The 19,529-nt window shown below is 43.5% G+C and overlaps 1 protein-coding gene across 1 annotated transcript; it reads left to right on the top strand.

The window, feature by feature from the left end:
- Positions 1–4,461: 4,461 nt before the first annotated feature.
- Positions 4,462–13,796, top strand: LOC102924417 (uncharacterized). The gene is made up of 4 exons (XM_015990110.3): positions 4,462–4,742; positions 5,372–5,410; positions 7,778–7,901; positions 9,300–13,796. Exons 1-4 carry the CDS (start codon positions 4,710–4,712, stop codon positions 11,087–11,089), a joined length of 1,986 nt encoding a protein of 661 aa, XP_015845596.1. The 5' UTR covers positions 4,462–4,709; the 3' UTR covers positions 11,090–13,796.
- Positions 13,797–19,529: the final 5,733 nt, after the last annotated feature.

Here is a 19,529-nt window from a genome sequence, read left to right as displayed (position 1 = left end):
AAACCTCCAATAAGCACTGAATGACAAAAGCAAAGTCAAGAAACTGACATTGAAGGAGTGATAAAGAACAAATAATGGGTAAATTATGGTTCATTTTGTATAGTAAATTCTTCTTTTGTGTTAACGTCTGAGACAAAATTGAAGAATTTAGTTAGGGCTGTTCAGCTGGCATTATTTAAGGTAGAACCAGATCAATCCATGAAATTCAATATACAATATGTATATAATATAATATGACGTTAAATATATGATGTTATTAAAATAGAAAGTTTGGCCAAGTGGGGTGTAATCTGCCTTTACTTCTAGCATTCCTGAGGCAGAGGCAGCAGATATCCACTGGCTCAAAGCTGGCCTGATCTGCATAGGGAGTTTCAGGCTGGTCAGGGCTACATTGTGAGAACCTCTCTCAAACCTAACAATTCTCACCCAAATGAATGATAGGAAAAAAAAATCTCTCAAAAATAGTGGTTTTCCACAAAATTAAAGTTAGGATCTATCAAAACAAGAATTTTCTTTCTTTTGGAAACAGAATTTCACTTGTTTAAAATTAATGCTATTACATTATAGTCAGTTATATAACTAGCACTAACTTTTGGAAAATATGAAAATGTAGATAAAGCACAGGTGGGTTAAGAGAAGGAAATGCTAAAAACTGAAATGTTTCCAATAGATACACAAGCTTTCTGAGACAGGTTCTATCCAGGCACTGTCACTCTGGTCACAGGTGATTGTATCTAAGGACTTTCCTGCCCCAGAATCCTGGAAATTAGTCTTAGTCAATTTTTAATGACATTTTAATTATATTTTCGAAGGATGCATTTACCTTCATCACAAAGGTCCTAGGAAGTTTCCATTGAAATGGAATCAGTGGTGTCATAAGGTTCATCTTGCTCCCTAGAGCCAGTAAGAAAGGAGCGAGGATGTATGGTTGTGTGGATGGTACAGAAAATGCCCACAGGTGGATTCTCAGATCTATGGCAGCATGCTGCCACAAGTCTTTAAATCTCCTGGCCAGCCTGGCACACTTGTAGGCTGAACAAAGTAGATTATTTCAAACCCACAGTTTCTGGCTAGCTCTGGGCAATTTTGTTACAGCCTATCTCAGAAAGTTTGCATATTCATACTATATTTTTAAAGATTTACAGAGAAATCAAACTATCAGAAACAAAGGAGACAACTTACCAAGTGTGTTCACTGGGGCAGTAGCCACCTCAGTCACACACAGGGTGTGTGCACAGGAGGGCATTTCATCCCTGAGATAAAGGCTTGGCACACAGTGAGGTCATCCTGCTGGGAGGTGATTATCATTTCACCCTTCAGTGCAGTGACAGAGTCTGCCTGGAGATTAGGAATCATCTCAGAAAAACACCTGCACCGGGTTCAAATCCCTGAAAGGGATTAGAGTAATTAGTGCCGGATCCAGGCAGGGCAGAGGGATTCCGGAGGAAAACACCAGCTGAGATGGCTGAAAACCACCAGGTGAAAATGACAAGGGGGATGAGGCCTCTGAGGTTAGGAGGTGAGAGTAAGTTGGGCTGTGTATCCTACCGACTTTAGGGCTTTACTTCACGTGTGGTTATTTTTACATCCTGAGAAATTTACACCATGGACAAGGGAGACAATGAGGACTGGGGAGGAGCGAGTTGCTGGGTCTGACATTTGGCCTTAGCCAGAAGGAATGGTAGTATGACTGTCAGAAGTGAATTTGGAGGAACCGTCATCCACAGATTCTAATGTGGGTTGCTTGTTATTTTTGGTATGTGGGATTCATCAAGAAAAAGACCAAGGTCAGAGAGATGGCTTAGCCTGTGGAGACATTGCTGCCCAGCGTTATAGTCTGAACTTGATCCCTGGAACTCACACAGCGGAAGGAAAAAACTGACTCCCCAAGCTGTTTTTTGACCAGTATATATGTATGTGTGTGTGTGTGTGTGTGTGTGTGTGTGTACTTCTCACATGCATGTAAGAAAGTGCCTCACAAGCATGCTTGGTGCCTGCCTGCAAAGTCTAGTTGAATGCATTGATTCCCTGAACTGGAGTTATAAGTGTTTGTTGGTGCTGGAAATTTGTTGGTTTTCTGCAAGAGCAGCAAGTGATCTTAACCACTGAGCCATTTCTCTGGCCTCTGAATCTGTCTTCTTTCTTTTTTAATTTTTTTTTAAAAATTCATTTTACATACCAACCACAGATCCCCCTCTCATCCCTCTGCCCACTCCCCCAACCCCCAGAGTCTGTCTTCTTTAAGACAGTCAGTTACTTACATGATAATCTGGCAGTTTTGGAACTTGTAGTTTTGCATTTATTGGGTGGAATAATCTAGGTCTAAAAGTAAACACTGGGCAATAATTTAGTAATGATAACCTGAAGCCCTCCAGCAACAATAACCCCCCCTACCTGGCTAGTTTCTTCTGGGGAGCGGTTCAGAAAAAGTTGTGCTATGTAATGCAGAAATTTCCAAGGTTGATATCAGGAAAGTCTCTCATTTTCCTGTGGGTGTTTCCTAAGATTTTTATGGCTCATAAAAATATTCTGGGGCCAGGCCAAAAGGAGAACAGTGTGGGGGGGTATGGGGTAAAAAATATTCTGTACAAATAGCGTACTTTTGGAGCATGTATGCTCATTCTCTCTCTGCTCTTGACTATGGATGTGATTAGCTGTTTCAGGTTCATATTTTAAGTTGCTCCCAATATTTGATCATAAACTGGAATTAGTGACAAGATCTCCATTTAAGGGACTAAGCATCTGGCTGGAACTTTGGACAGGAACTTTGTCATTGGCTGGTTGAGGAAGATGGGATGGAATGTCTGTATTGTTAAGCCTTCAGATGACTGGTGAAGCATCACTCACAATGTTTATGAGCACACCTCTGTCTGTGTAATACAGACTAAGCAAACAGGCGTTAGGTCTTATCGACGCGGCCACTGCACTCCAGATGCCCTGGAAGCTGGGAGTTCTGAAATATTGAAGAAACTCTCAGAGGACCAAAGTCCCAGGTTCCTTAAAAAAATTTGCGAAAAAAGTGTTTGCTTGCATGTATGTATGTGTACCATGTATGTGCATGTGCCCATGGAGACCAGAAAAGGTATTAGATCCTCTTGAACTGCAGTTACAGATGGTTGTGAATTGCCATTTGGATGCTGGAAACTAAACCCAGTCCTCTGCCTTTAACTGTTGAATTAGCTCTCCAGGCCTCAAAGACAAATATTTTAACAATTATTACATTGTATTTTTTAACTAAGAATTAAACTGTGTAAGGATAACCGTATGAGTCATTTCATCAGGAATATATACCAGGCCACATCTGACAATGAATTCCATTTTATTTTTTAATTTTAATTTTATGGGTATGGGTATTTTGTATGTCTGTCAATCGTTTTTTGTAGGCCTGGTGCCTGCAGAGGTCAGAAGAGGGAGTTGGAACTTCTGGAATTGGAGTTACAGAAAGTTGTGAGCCACCATGTAGGAACTTGGAATTGAGCCTGGCAGAGCAGCTAGTGCTCCTAACTGATGAGCCCCAAATCCCAATTTCTTGACCTAACTGTATTTGGGGTAAATGTGAGTATATGTACAGTGAGTATATAAATTCTTAAGGCAACTGTTTCTTTGGATGTTGAGCAAGGAATATTAAATGCAAAAATCACTATGGACCTATGCATTGGATACAATCACTAGAAAATAGGCAAGAAAGTCTCTGTCTGAAGAAACAAGAGGCAAAGATGTTCCCTCAGCTTCTGCTCTAGGGTAATCTAAACATCCCTCTTTATCTTCCATGTCATATACCCAACTGACATTTTTTTTTTGTCTTGTCATTACTAAACATATGGAGAGTTACAAATTTTGTCACTAATGCTTTCAATTGAAAGCATTTAAACAGCAATAAGAAAATGTTCATTATAGCCTAGTCAAGAGTTTGTACACACACACACACACACACACACACACACACACACACACACACACACACACTTATGGATTTCCTTCCAGTGCACTTGTGAGGGGTACTTATAGGTGCATGGGTGCACCACAAGTATCTGAATCACCATAAAGTCCCACTCCATGTGAGGTATGTATACCAAAGTGTATACTGCGTCTAAATTACTCTATGGAATATATCCGTTTGAATTTGTTTCCTTTGTAGCCTCTTGATGCCCAATGGGCTTCACGGTTTCTGAAATGAGTTACCAGTCATAGAGATGATCAGCCATACAACAGATCCCAGAAATCGGGGGACAGATTTATTTAAGTATCTCTCCATCTTCTGGAAGCTGTAGTCACCAACTCCCCGCAGCATGCCTGTTTTCATTTAAACTAAGTCCACAGGGGTCAAGGTGGGGGGTGGGGTACCTGCCTGGGGCGCTGTGGAAACTACATTTCCCGGGATGCAATACGCACGCGAGATGTTGGGGGCTGGGTTGAACCAATGAAAATTTGGCATTTATTTTTATTATTATTTTTATTTTTGGGTGCGCGTGTGGTTTGTGCCTGGAGCTGCCCTTCCGGCGTTTTCCTCCTCTTGGCTGTCGTTTTGGCGTTTTGGGGGTTTGTTAACCCAGCTGGAAGCTCGGGGCGAGGTGAGCGGTCCGGGCTGGCGGAGCGCAGCGAGCTACACTGCGGTACAGAGGCCCTGCTGAGGCCCAGCGACTCTGCCCACGTGAGCCGCGCCGGCCGGAGGAACAGACCTCGGCGACCCGGTCCCTGCTCCCGCTGCAATGGCTGTGGCCACATACCGGGACGCGGCGCAGGTGAGTGCTGCGTCCTGCGGGTCTCACCCGAGTGCTAGAGCCCGGAGAGAGGCTCCATCATGACCCCGCAGTTCACAGCTGGTGTCCCGGGGGTAAGATGCTGTGGGTGGGGGCGCGTAGCCCCCATTCCCAACATCTGTGTGCTGGGGTTGTGACTGTTGCAATGTGCAAAGGCCTGGAAGGGGCGCCTGGGCAGAGTCCTGGTGTCCGAGTGCCTGCAGAAACAGTTGTGAAGGCCGCGTGGCACCTGTGGAATTTGATTTTAATTCTTAGGACCCTGGAGCCTGTGAGAATTGTGAACAGTGACCATGTCCGGAAATAGAACTGTAAATTTTCCAAAAGTTACCCAGAGGAAGAACAAACAGGAAGAGACATGATAGACAGGAGAGAGTCGAGTGCTTGTCACAGCCAAGATTCAGCACTGTGGACTGCAGTGTAGACAATCTTTAGTCATCCCAGCCCATCTAGCCCCAGGGTGGGCAGGGCCACTCAGTGACTGGAGCCTGTGAGATGAAACCTTCATGTGGCCGTCTTTTATCTATCTATCTATCTATCTATCTATCTATCTATCTATCTATCTATCTATCTATCTATCTTTATCTATTTATCTATTTATTTTTTATTTTAAGGTTCCCTTGACTTCAGAACCAGTTATGGGGCCAGGCCTGGTAAGTGGAACCTGCCACAATCCCCATCCTACCAATACAGATTTTGGCTTGCCATGTCCTTAGTCTGTTCGGTCAGTGCTCGCTAGTATAGCCCTTGGGCCTTGCAGACTTGACAGGTTAGGTACACAAACCAGAGTTTTATATGTAGGCTGAGGGTTGTATGAAATTGTTGGCAAACTTGAACAAAGGTGTAGAAGGTTGCTTCTCCCACATGTGCCAGTATATGCCTAAGCCTGAACGGGAGATTGAATTCGTTCAGGATGTGCAGGCTTCCTTTCTCCTTGGAATAGGGGTCAGTGGGGAGCAGGAGTCAGACCCAGAATCTCTCTCTCTGAAAAACCAGAATGTATGCTTTGTATGTGAATATGGCGATGGGAGATTTGAATGTGGAGGAAGCTGGCAAGCCAACCCATTCTCCTCAGGCTCCTTGTGGCCACTGCACAGGAAACCGACTGTGGAATAAGGGAGATAGTACTGTGTTGACACTCATCCTTTGGAGACCTGAACAAATGTCTGTACATTCCAGACAGGGAACCCAAGGAAAGATACCACCAAAGTCCAACTCGGTGAAAGATTTATTGGGGTCACTTACAGGAATGTGGGTCAGGGGTTACTTACAGGTGTAGAAATGACTCAAAGATGAGTTGTGTTAACAAAGCCCACCCAGCATGGGTTGATGACTCATGAAAGCTGGATCCCTGGAGCACACTGTACAGCTTGCAGGTGGCATGAGAGGTTGTAGTGTCTATTCCAGGCTTCACAACTGATCTGGTTTCTTCAGCAGTTTTTATTCTTTGTATAAACTAGGGCTGAAAGGGGCAAGCATGTCACCATGTAGCACAAGCTGGCTTTGAATCTGTGGCAGTCTTCCTGCCCCAGCCTCCCAAGTGCTGGAGTTATAGGCATTAGTCAACATACTTGGCTTCTGGCTTCTAGTAGTGATGGTTGGTGGGTGAGGTTGAACCAAGGAATAGCATATGGTAGGATACCATTGTTACCGGGTGGGGGCTGCTTTGTAGTGGGGTCTGTGAGAGGTTTGGAGGGTATGTTGGATCCTGTTTGAATTTCCTAAGGACTCTCTGGATCCTATGTGCTGAGTACCCAGTGGGTCGGCCAAGGAGCTGCACTCAGCATGTAGCTGTTGTTATATGTGAGCAAGGAATGTATGTGAGAGATATATGGTATGGGAATGTCAACTGATGACCTCAGAGCCCCCACATTGAGGACATAGGAATGCAGGTTGCAAATCCTTGTTTAGTTGTTTGTAGGATGAAGGATGTGGAGGACTTCAGGCCAATTCTATGGAAGTAAAGCATGCAGCTCTATGTCAGGGCTGGAGTTAGGCGATGCTTATTGTCCTTCTACCTGTTGGTGCTGTGCATGGGTGATCATTGAGACTGAGAGAGACTGGGAGTAAGTGGTGCTCAGGCCTGATATTTCCTCATGACAAGATAGGATTGGATGGGAGATATACATTACCTTGGAGGCTTCAGAAGGAAATGGATCATAATGTTTTTCCTATCATGCAGGGCTGTGTGATCTTTAAGGCTGTAGCTGTGGGATTATAGTCATACAAGAAAAATACGATTCAAAGTGCTGGGTATGAGCCTGGGGAGGTGGCACAGTGGGTAAAGTACTTGCTTTTAATGTAGGACGACCTGAGTTCAGATTTCCAGCACCCATATAAAGTGGGCGTGTGGGGTGGGGGATGGGGGGTGGGGAGGCACAGGAACTGAGGGTGGGGAACAGAAAGAAACAGGGAGATCTCTGGAGTTCACTGGCTAGCCAGTCTGGTTGAACTGGTGAGTTCCAGGTTCAGTGAGAAGGCTTGTCTCAAAAGATAAGGTAGAGAGTAATTGAATTGAACGTGATACCCGACATTGACCTCTTGCCTCCACGAATGAATGTCTACTGTGTACAGAGTGCTATGTGCAGAGGTGGTGTGAACTGATTGCCCAGGAGCAGTAAGAAGTCATAGGATAAAGAGGGAGCCCATGTTCCTTGGGTCTGAGGACTTTTAGGGTCCTCAGGGATATTGTCTGACAAGTCAAAATTCAAGTTATCTTTTCTATGACCATTTTTCTCCCCAACTAGTATCTGTGACAGCCACAGCACTGGCAGGAGAGGGTAGTGGCCTTCATCTTAGGCCTAGAGGTTAGATTTCAGCTCTCTGTTTATATCTCCATATTTCTGTGTAAGGGCACGATATCAGTGAGCTGAGTGGACATCAGGGGCATTGGGTTGAGTGTCTCCTCTGATATGAGGTGGAAAGGATAGTCAGCAAGTGATGTATACTGGGGCAACAGGATGTTCTTGGATTTCTGAAAGAGAAACTGATCATATGATGAATTGTTTTCGTTGTGATAGGGTGTGACCTTTGAGGATGTGGCCATTCACTTCTCCCAGGAAGAGTGGGTGCTCCTTGATAAGGCCCAGAGGCTCCTCTACTGCAGTGTGATGGTGGAGAACCTTGCACTTGTGGCTTCTCTGGGTAAGATGCTCGCATCCCTCCCACTGTCCTAAGTGGTTTCTAACTTTACTTTCTACCTGAGAGTGACTGCTCTCTCTGGAGTCATAACAACTCAAAATTTCTCTCTGTTAGGGTGACTGTCCACATCGATAGCATTCTATGCTTTGGTCCCTGCCTAATTACAATAGCTATCATTTCTTTCTTTTCTTTTTCCTTTCTCTTTTCTTTCTGTTTTCTTCTTTGAGACAGGGTCTCTCTCTATAATCCTGGATATACTGGAACTCACTATGTAGACCAGGCTGGCCTCGAACTCCTCATAGAGATCTGCCTGCCTCTGCCTCCCAAGTACTGGAATTAAAGGTATGCCCCAGGCTTAGTTGTTATTTCCTTATGGCTGCCTTTGTGAGGAATTGCCAGCATTGTAATGTTTATTTTTAAATGAATCATGGGCTATTCTTAAAGGACCCTTCAGTGTTTAGTTCTGTATTCTTCCCATATATGATTTTATGTTAAATTACTATAAGTTAGTACTGGTACTCACTTGCTTTTTCTTTTCTTCCTCTTCCTCCTCCTTTTTTTTTTTAATATTTGTAATTTTTTATGTCCCTTATAATTAGGGTTGCAGGGAGGGTCTTGGTTGCCTCATAGCATTGACATTACAAGATTGTCTTAGAGGAGACCTGGACCTGGTAATAGGCACCCAGGGGAAGGCATGATCCCATCATATCAGGAACCAGTAGAGTGCCCCACAGTGTTTGCGTAAAGGGGTCACCCGTCATGTCTCATTTCTACCTTTACTTCTCTATGTTTACTACTTTGCCAACTTGTGATTTCACCTGTGACTTCTGGCTCTTGGCTTCCTTGATGTTATTGCATTCTTAGTTTTGACAAATGGTGCCATGAGGCTCTTATGTAGCTTGAATTAGCCCTTGATCACCAGCTACTTAGTTTCATTTGAGGACTTTTGCCCATTGTAGCCACATCCCTAATAGGAAAGGACCTCCTGAAGGCTGTTGGCTGAGGACTTGCTTGGAGACCTTCCTTATCCTTTCCTGCATCCCATCCTGGGTCCTCTGTCTAGTGTGATGCACCCTGTCTATATTTGAAACAGTTCCCTAAGCCTGTCTGCAGCTCTTTTGTTCTTAGAATAGTCCAGTGGTTTCATTGTTTCTTCTCCTTTAAATTTTTTTAAAAAATTTTTTGGTGATAAGCTCTTAGCTATGTAGCATGGACTAGCTCAAACTTACAAGTCATCGACATCTTGCCTTAAATTCCCAAGTGCTTAGAGAGCAGGTGGAATGGAAGTCCAGCTGTGTCGTTGTTTTCTGTGTCTAACTCACCTTTGTGATGGGCTTTTCTCTCTCCACCAATGTCAGCATCATTTCATGAGCATTTCAACATGTATTTCTCTGATTCCAGGTTCCAGGCCTGGAATGGGAGATGAAGAGGTAACTTCTGAGCATGCTGGGCCTACAGATGGAGTGATGTCTAAGACAAGTCCATCTACCCAGCAGACTCATCTCTTTGAGACACCTGTCCCAGCTTTGGAAGACGTTTTGTTCCAGGCTGAATGCCTAAGCACACACCCTGTGCAGACATTGTACTCGGGCCGAACAGGTGTGAAAAGCTCCGGTTTGAATGAAGATATTAACCAGCACCAGAAGAGGGCCAATGGAGAAAAGCCCTGCGACGGGAAGGCTGATGCGGCTTCATTTATGTCGGGCTGCAGACCCCACGTGTTGACAAAGCCATTCATCTCTGAGAAGGATGGGGAGAAGGCCCTTGCCTCCATGGGCTGTCTTCAGCAGCAGACCACTTGTCATAGTGAACAGCTTCACAGTAGTGGCAAGTGTGGGGAAGCACTTTTGAGTGGAGAAAAACGTAAGTCCAGTGAATGCCAAAAAGGTTCAAGCCACAAACATACACGTGTCCAGGGTCAGAGTGCCGCTGCTGAAAAAAGGCCTCATGAGTGTAGTAAGTATGAGAAAGCCTTCTCCTGCAGTTACAAACTTGCTCAGCACCAGGACGGTCGCACGGGACAAAGGACGTATGAGCGTAGCCAGCAGGAAAAATCCTTTAGCAAGAAGTGCCACCTCATTGCCCACAGTAGAACTCAAGAAAGGCCCTATAAATGTACCGAATGTGGAAAAGCCTTCATCTATAAATCTGAACTCATTTACCACCAGAGACGCCACAGTGGTAGAGTACATTATGAGTGTGTGGAATGTAGAAAGTCCTTTACCTACAAATCCAACCTCACTGAACACCAGAGAATCCACACTGGAGAGAGGCCTTACCAGTGTGAGCAGTGTGGGAAATCCTTCAGACAAAACTCTAGCCTCTTTAGACACCACAGAATTCATACTGGAGAAAGGCCTTATGAGTGCTATGAATGTGGCAAATCTTTTAGACAAATCTTCAATCTCATTAGACACAGAAGAGTCCACACTGGAGAAATGCCTCATCAGTGCAGTGACTGTGGGAAGTCCTTTAGCTGCAAAGCTGAGCTCACTCAACATGAGCGAATTCACAGTGGGGAAAGGCCTTATGAGTGTAGTGAGTGTGGAAAATTCTTCAGGCAGTTCTCCAACCTCATTCGACACCGGAGAGTCCATACTGGTGACAGGCCTTACAAATGCAGCGAATGTGAAAAATCCTTTAGTCGCAAATTCATCCTCATCCAACACCAAAGAGTTCACACTGGAGAAAGGCCTTATAAGTGTGGGGAATGTGGCGCATCCTTCACCCGGAAATCTGACCTCATCCAACACCAGAGAATTCATACTGGCACGAGACCTTATGAGTGTGAAGAATGTGGGAAGTCGTTTCGACAATGCTCTAGCCTCATTCAACACCGGAGAGTTCATACTGGAGAGAAGCCTTATGAATGTGTCGAGTGTGGGAAAGCCTTTAGTCAGAGTGCTAGCCTTATTCAACACCAGCGACTGCACACTGGTGAAAGGCCTTATGAGTGTAGCGAATGTGGGAAGTCCTTTAGCCAAAGTGCTAGCCTAATTCAACACCAGAGAAGCCACAGTGGAGAAAAGCCTTATGAATGTGGCGAATGTGGCAAACTTTTCACCCACAAGTCTGACCTAATTCAGCATCAAAGAGTTCACACTGGAGAAAGACCTTACGAGTGCAATGACTGTGAGAAATCATTTAGCCGTAGGTCTAATCTCGTTCGACACCAGAGAGTTCACACCTAAGAAACTTCTTTATCATGTAAGAAATGTGCTGTTCAGTGAGTTAGTGTAGTAACACTGGAGGAGACAAGCAGCCCTCTCTGAGTTTAAAGATAATTCATATGGGCTTCAGAAGTGTGGGTTATTTCAGATATGTGGGAAATTTTGAGGAGATTTCATTCAGTTTCTAGTATGCCCCAGGGCCATATCCTGATTTATGCCATTGGCAGTGTCTGTGGTAGAAACCCTATCACCACTGGAAGTTTGATATTGTGAGGATAAGTACCCTTCCTGAGTGCTCAGAGATGCAGACTTCTGTACTCTGCTGCGGCCTTTGCTTTGGAGACCCCTCATTTCCTTTTAGGGCAGGACTCTTGTTTGGAAGGTGTGGTCTGAGTTGTGCTTTCAACTTTGCTAAGAAAGTTTACCTTGTTCAGGGGAAGTTTCATACTATGCTAGTGATGAATATTTCCAGGTTCGAATTCACCAACTTGGAAGATGCTTGCTGCACATAACCTCTGACTTATCTTTTTGAAAAGATAGTTTATTTATTCACCTTTAATCTTGAAGGTTCTGTTCATTCTGTGGTGTGACTTATCAACTGACCTATGATGTCAGCCTTAAGGGGTGGACCAATTTCATAGTTATCCTCACTTTCTATGTTTTAGAAGGTATGGTACAGCTGCAAGAAGCAGCTGTATGGAGTATTGGTCTGATTTTCATCACTGCCCCTGCCCTCACAGGTAAGACTGTTGGGTTTTCTGTTCCTGACTCACTGAAGGTGCTGTGATTTGTAAGGTTAAAAAGTCCTGATGAAGAGGAGAATTATGACAATCCCAGGTGCTTCTGTAAATCACGTGAACAATTATACTCACTCACCTTTCCACTGGGATGTCATATAATTCCTAGCATTGTTGAGGGTAATCTCTTCTGTGGGCCTTGCATTGGAGCCATTTGCTATAATGTGTTGACTAGAGTGCAGGGCAGCAGTTTGTGACTGGGACAGGAACTGAGTTCATAGATATGGAAATAATCTCACATTTTCTTTATTGTGAGTGTTTGTGTGTTGGTGTGCATGTGCCATGGCACATGTGTGGACGTCAGAAGGCAGCTTTTCGAGATGATTCTGTTCTACCATGTAGGTTCCAGAGATTGAATTCAGGTCATCAGGCTTTTGGTAAATGCCTTTACCTGCTGAGCCATCTCTCTGGCTGTGGACCAAGCCTCTACTAAAACTTCACCCATAGATGTTTCAATGACTTTGTGTGAGTAATATTCTCAAGATCTGTGTGGCCATTTCCTGTGGCTGTGGTTATTGTCAGAGAAAATAGCGAGACATTTTTTGTGGATTCCTGTATTCTTTCTTCTCTCCCTAGGGCTAAAGCTGTACTGGCCCGAAAACAAGAGGGGAAAGATGGTTTTGTGGGGTGGGGTATAATTCTTACCTATTTGTGATTCAAGGGGCAGTAACTTTCCTGCCAAGATTGGCTGCCAGAGGAGCAAGGCTGCACCTCTGAGGTTCTGAGAAGAAAGATGGTGGAATCCATATTAGTTTGTAAACAAATTTTGAGAACAGTAGGACATCTAGGTATATTGTTTCGGGCTACTTTTTATAGCTTCTTTTATGTATCATTTATGTAAGTGATACCTTACAAAGTACATGGCATGGCACTGTGGCACGTACTGTAGTTCCACTTTCCAGGAAGGCTGAGGAATGAGGAGTCTGTGGGCCCCGGAGTTTGTGGCTCAGTGACGCCAACACAGCACGACTCTGGCTCAAAAAACAAAATCCCAATTGGTAAAGTCTTGAAATTATTTCAGTTATGAAAACAAATTTATTTGTCATCTGTATATTTACAGCATGCACATTTATTATCTTAGATCTCCTACCTCTCCTGGCAACCAGTGATTTTGTTTTTATTTTAAACTATTTCATGTGTATGCGTGTTCTTCCTGCATGTATGTCTGTGTACTACATGCATGCTTAGTGCCTGTGGAGGCCAGAAGAGGGAGTAGGCCCTCTGGGGGCTGGCAATCAGATGGTTGTGGGCCACCATGTAGGGGCTGAGAACTGAACCCAGGTCCTCTGGAAGATCATCTAATGCTCTTAACTGCTAAGGCATCTCTTCAGGCCCTGATTTTTCTTAAACAACAGATTAGTTTACATTGTTTGGAATTTTAAATTATTATCATTGTAACATGTATACTTGTGTATGTGTACATATGTTGTATAATTACTTCAAGATTTAACAATGATTCCTATATGAAATGTTGTTATTGTTGCTGGGTAACATTTTGTGTGGATCAACTGTTGGTTGAATCCATTAATTTCTTTAGAAAGTTTCTTTACAGATTTTACATATTATAAATAAAGCTGCTGTGAATATTTCAGTTTTTATATGGCTGTGCATTTTAATCACTTTGTGTTAATAACTTGAATGTAACACCGGAGTTATAGATGAATATTTTAAGAAGAGTTCAGGAAACGCTGGCTCTGATGTGTTTGCTCCCTGTTGCATTTCATCAGCAGTATGTGAAAGTGGCTGTTCCTTTCCATCCCGGCGTGTACACCATGGGGCTAATCCTTGAAGATTTTACCATTCTCCTGGGCGTATTGTGACATTGCACTGTGCATTGCATTGCATTTCCTTAAGTATTCTGAAATAAAACACCTGTTTCAGATGTTTAATCGCCACTTGTACATCTCTAATAAAATGACTGTTCACATATTTTTCTTATTTTCCTTCAGTGAGTTTGTTGTTGTTGTTACTATTATTATCATTATCATTATTTTGAGATAGGGTCTCTCTATGTAGTCCTGGCTATTCTGAGCTTGCTATGTAGGCTGGGCTGGCCTAGAACTCACAGAGATCCTCCACCTCTGCCTCCCTACTTCCTGACTGCTGGGATTAAAGGTTTGTGCCACCATGCTATGCCAAATTTATTTTAACAGATGTGACAGAATGTGACACCCCAATAAACTTATCTGGGGATTGTAGATCACAACAGCCACTATATTAAACATAGAGGTTAGGTAGCAGTAGCACATGCTTTTAATCCTAGCATTCCAGAGGCAGAGATCCATCTGGATCTCTCTGAGTTTAAGGCCACACTGGAAAGAGCCAGTCATGGTGACACACCTTTAATCCTAGCACTTGAAATTTCCTGTCTTGCTTGGGAGAGACACATAGCTTTAATCCCAGAAAGCAATGGCAGGAAGCAGAAAAGTATATAAGGCATGAGGAATAGGAACTAGAGGCTTTTAAAGCTTTTAGGCTTTTAGCAGCAGTTCAGCTGAGATTCAATTCGGATGAAGACTCAGAGGCTTCCAGTTTGAGGAAACAGGATTGGCTGAGAAGTTGGTGAGGTGAGGTTAGCTGTGGCTTGTTCTGCTTCTTTGATCTTTCAGAATTTACCCCAGTATCTACCTCTGGGTTTGTTTTTATTAATAAGATCATTTAAGATTCATGTTACATGTTTTTTTTCTTTTTTTTGGTGGGGAGGGTGAAATACAGGCGTGTGCCTGGTTTAGTGGTCAATACCTTTAAACCCCAGCACTAGGGGAGGACGAGGGAAGAGTTTGTGGTGGTTTGAAAGAAAATGGCTCCCAAAGGGAGTGGCATTATTAGGAGGTGTGGCCTTGTTGGAGGAAGTGTGTCACTGTGGGGGTGGGCTTTGAGGTCTCTTTTCTCAGTCTTCATTCAGCATGACAGTCAGTTGACTTCCTGTTGCCTCTGAGTCAAGATGTAGGACTATCAGCTCCAGCACCATGTCTCCCTGCACACCACCAGGCTCCCAGCCATGATGATAATGGACTGAACCTCTGAAATTGTAAGTGACCCCCCTCAATTAAATGTTTTCATTTATAAGAGCCATGGTGTCTCTTAGCAATAAAAACCCAGATGAAGACAGATGTGGATGCACAGCAAGACCCTTACAAAGCGAGTTTTTTGAGGCTGAGCAGGTAAAGTGCTTCCCATGCAGCCAGATGACCTGATTTCGATCTCAGGGCCCTTGTGGTTGAAGAAGAGATGCATCTCCTGTATGTTGAGCCCCAGCAGCATGCTCTGGCACATGCAGTCCCCATGAGACAAATGCATATTCTATAAAATTGGACGAAAAAAATCGGTTTATAATGAAGAATTCCTTCAGTTAGATTTTACTGAAAGGATTTTTGTTGTTGTTTTCTACAGGTACACATACTCTTCCTTTAGGTGCAAAGAGATCAATGGAAGGGGTGGTTGCTATTATTAGAGCCTCCAAATTAGAACGAAATGAGTCAGTTGAAATCCAAATGCAGAAAGTCACCACTGACTAATTATCATTCCTTCTGTACTCCCATTCTGAGGGGGAGTTTTAGGAAGCATGGTCCAGGATTCACAAAGTAAAGCAATGGAGTCTTAGTCATATGTCAAGACCGCCAAAGGTGTACCCCTGCCTATCCCCAGTTTTTCCAGAAATATAAATTCCTGAGTTGTCCCCAAAGGCAGGTGGCATGGAAGAAGTAGTGCCAGGCTCAGAGCTGGAGGCATGGGACCGAATGAGTATTGTGGGCACACAGTACGGTGTTCCTGGGTGTGCTGTTTAGCGAGGTGGCTCTTGGTCTGTAAATCCATTCTGCTCTTTTTTTTTTTTTTTTTTTTTTTTTTTTCATTTGTTTGTTTTGTTTTTTGAGACAAGGTTTCTCTGTGTAGCTCTGACTGTCCTGGAATCCACTTTGTAGACCGGGCTGGACCTGAACTCACAGAGATCTACCTGTTTCTGTCTCCCAAGTGCTGGAATTAAAGGTGTGTGCCACTGCTCTCTTGGCATCAGGCCTCAGGGCACTTTTGACGTAGCAAAACAAACCATTGTTAGTACCATGCTGTAATAATTCTCCACTGGAGTCCATCTCATTTCACTTACATTGTCAGTTGCCAGTATTCAATTTGGGGGAGATAGATGTATCAGGTTCCCCCCCCCCATATTAACAAGGATTCTTTTCCTAACAAGAAAAAAAAATATTTTTAACTTTACGTGTATGAATGTTTTGCCTGCATGTCCGTCTATACACCATGCTTGGTCAGTGCCCTCATAGGCTGGAAGTGGGCATTGGATCCCTGTGGTGATATTTTATCTGTGTCTCCCAAGGAACTTTAGGATCAGAGGAAAAAGACAGCCAGTATATTGAACATAGAAGTCAGGCAATGGTAGCACATACCTTTTTTTTTCATAATTTTTTATTTTATAATTTAATTTAATTTTACATATCAGCCACGGATTCCCTTGTCCTCTCCCCTCCTGTCCCCACCCCCACCCCCCCCCACCCCCCGCCTTCCCCCAGCCCACTCCCTATTCCCATCTCTTCCAGGACAACAACTCCCCTGGGGATTGAATTCAACCAGGTAGATTCAGTCCAGGCAGGTCCAGTCCCCTCCCAGTCTGAGCAAAGTGTCCCTGCTTAAGCCCCAGGTTCCAAACAGCCAGCTCATGCACTGAAGACAGGTCCCGGTCCCACTGCCTGGGTGCCTCCCAAACAGTTCAAGCTAATCAACTGTCTCACTTATCCAGAAGGCCTGATTCAGTTGGGGGCTCCTCAGCTATTGGTTCAAAGTTCATGTGTTTCCATTAGTTTGGCTATTTGTCCCTGTGCTTTATCCAACCTTGGTCTCAAGAATTCTCGCTCAACAAACCTTCCTCTTTCTCGTCAATTGGACTCCTGGAGCTCCACCTGGGGCCTGGCCTTGGATCTCTGCATCCGGTTCCCTCAGTCATTGGATGAGATTTCTAGCACAGCAATTAGGGTGTTTGGCCATCCTATAACCAGAGTAGGTCAGTTCGGGCTTTCTCTCAACTATTGCCAGTAGTCTATTGTGGGGGTATCTTTGTGGATTTCTGTGGACCTCTGTAGCACTTTGCTTCTTCCTATTCTCATGTGCTCTTCATTTATCATGGTCTCATTTCTTATTCTCCCTTGCTGTTCTTGATCCAGCTGGGATCTCCCACTCCCCTAAGCTCTCTTTCCCTTGAACCTTGCCCTCATTACTCCCACTCAGGTCCAGGTTGTTCATGTAGATTTCATCCATTTCTCTGTCATTGGACGATCCCTGTGTCTTTCTTAGGGTCCTGTTTTTTAGGTAGCCTCCCTGGAGTTGTGAGTAGCAGTCTAGTCATCTTTGTTTTACATCTAGTATCCTCCTATGAGTGAGTACATACCATGTTTGTCTTTCTGAGTCTGGGTTACCTCACTCAGGATGATTTTTTTCCAGATCCAACCATTTGCCTGCAAAGCTCATGATGTCATTGTTTTTCTCTACTGAGTAGTATTCCATTGTGTATATGTACCACATTTTATTTATTCATTCTTCAGTTGAAGGGCATCTAGGTTGTTTCCAGGTTCTGGCTATTACAAACAATGCTGATATGAACATAGCTGTGCAAGTGCCCTTGTGGTATGATTGAGCATTCCTTGGGTATATGCCCAAGAGTGGTATAGCTGGGTCTTGGGGGAGATTGATTCCCAATTTTCTAAGATAGCGCCATATTGATTTCCAAAGTGGTTGTACAAGCTTGCATTCCCACCAGCAGTGGAGGAGAGTTCCCCTAGCTCCACATCCTCTCCAGCATAAGGTGTCTTTAGTGTTTTTGATCTTAGCCATTCTGACAGGTGTAAAGTGGTATCTCAGAGTCATTTTGATTTGCATTTCCCTGATGATTAGGGATGTTGAGCAATTCCTTAAATGTCTTTCAGCCATTTGAGCTTCCTCTGTTGAGAATTCTCTGTTTAGTTCTATAGCACATTTCTTAATTGGACTGTTGATCCTTTTGATGTCTAATTTCTTGAGTTCTTTATATATTCTAGATATCAGCCCTCTGTCAGATGTGGGGTTGGTGAAGACCTTTTCCCATTCTGTAGGCTGTCGCTTTGCCTTGTTCACCATGTCTTTTGCTCTATAAAAGCTTCTCAGTTTCAAGAGGTCCCATTGATTGATTGTTTCTCTCAGTGTCTGTGCTACTGGTGTTATATTTAGGAAGTGATCTCTTATGCCAATGCGTTCAAGACTACTTCCTACTTTCTCTTCTAGCAGGTTGAGAGTAGTTGGATTTATGTTGAGGTCTTTGATCCACTTGGACTTAAGTTTTGTGCACGGTGACAGATATGGATCTATTTGCAGCCTTCTACACATTGATATCCAGTTATGCCAGCACCATTTGTTGAAGATGCTTTCTTTTTTCCATTGTACACTTTTGGCTTCTTTGTCAAAAATTATATGTTCATAGGTGGGTAGCACATACCTTTAATCCTATCACTCAGGAGGCAGGGATCTATCTGGATCTCTGTGAGTCCAAGGCCACAACTGGGAACAGAGCCAGGCATGATGGCACACACCTTAAATTTCAATACTATTTAACCATAAAAGTCTGGAGGTCTGTACAGACAGACAGGAAGTGACAGAGCTGGGCAGGAAGAGGAAGTGATATAGCTGGGCAGAGAGGAAATGAAATGGCAGAACAGAAAGGCATATAGGTGTGGGTATACAGGAAGTAGGTCTCTTTACAAGCTGTGGAGTTGGTGAGGTGAGGTTAGCTGTGGCTTTTCCTATTCCTCTTATCTCTCAGATTTGAACCCTGATATCTGGCTGCAGGGTTTTTTTTTTTTTTGATTAATTAGACCGTTTAGCAATTCATCCACAGATCCCCTGGAAAGTGGCACTGTAGATGGTTGTTAGCCACCACGTGTTGCTGGGAATCAAACCTAGGTCATCAGGAAGAGCAGCCTGTGCTCTTAACCATTGAACCACTGCTGCAGTCCCATGGGTAAGGGCTGTTCATCACATATCAGCTGTCTGTGAATCCAGATTTCCATAAGTTTTGGTTTCAGCATCTCTGTTCACAGATTTTACTCCATATTTAATCAGCTGCTTGTCTGTAGACTCTGTAAATAATTGGGTTAAAATATTTTATCATAAAATGAGCCATTCCTGCTTTGCTTTTTTTTTTTTTTTTTTTTCAAAACCAACATCTACTACCTTGGCGATCCGATTTCTGAAATTGTGTCACTTTCTCACATTTAAAAAAATCTGAGATCTCACATGGTTCATATTCCTCCTCTTATTTAATAGTGATGTGCTGGATTAGTCTCCTTGCTTTACACGATGTGTTTTCTATTGCCCTAGTCTATGGTCATAACATACAAGGTTTATAAATTGACTGTGTGAACCTGTAATAAACTTTCATGAGGGAGAACCCAGGGGTGGCTTTCTAATCTTCTTTTTTTTTTCTTTTTTTTTTTAAATCTTTTTTTTTTTTTTGTTTTTGCTTTTCTTTTTCTTTAAGATTTATTATGTATAGAGTGTTCTGTCTGCAGGCCAGAAGAGGGTACCAGATCTCATTACAGATGGTTGTGAGCCGCCTTGTGGTTGCTGGGAATTGAACTCAGGACCTCAGGAAGAGCAGCCAGTTCTCTTAACCGCTGAGCCATCTC

This window comes from Peromyscus maniculatus, chromosome 1 (assembly GCF_049852395.1).
Source record: "Peromyscus maniculatus bairdii isolate BWxNUB_F1_BW_parent chromosome 1, HU_Pman_BW_mat_3.1, whole genome shotgun sequence".
Lineage (NCBI taxonomy): Eukaryota > Metazoa > Chordata > Mammalia > Rodentia > Cricetidae > Peromyscus > Peromyscus maniculatus.
This window is presented reverse-complemented; position numbering and strand designations above follow the sequence as displayed.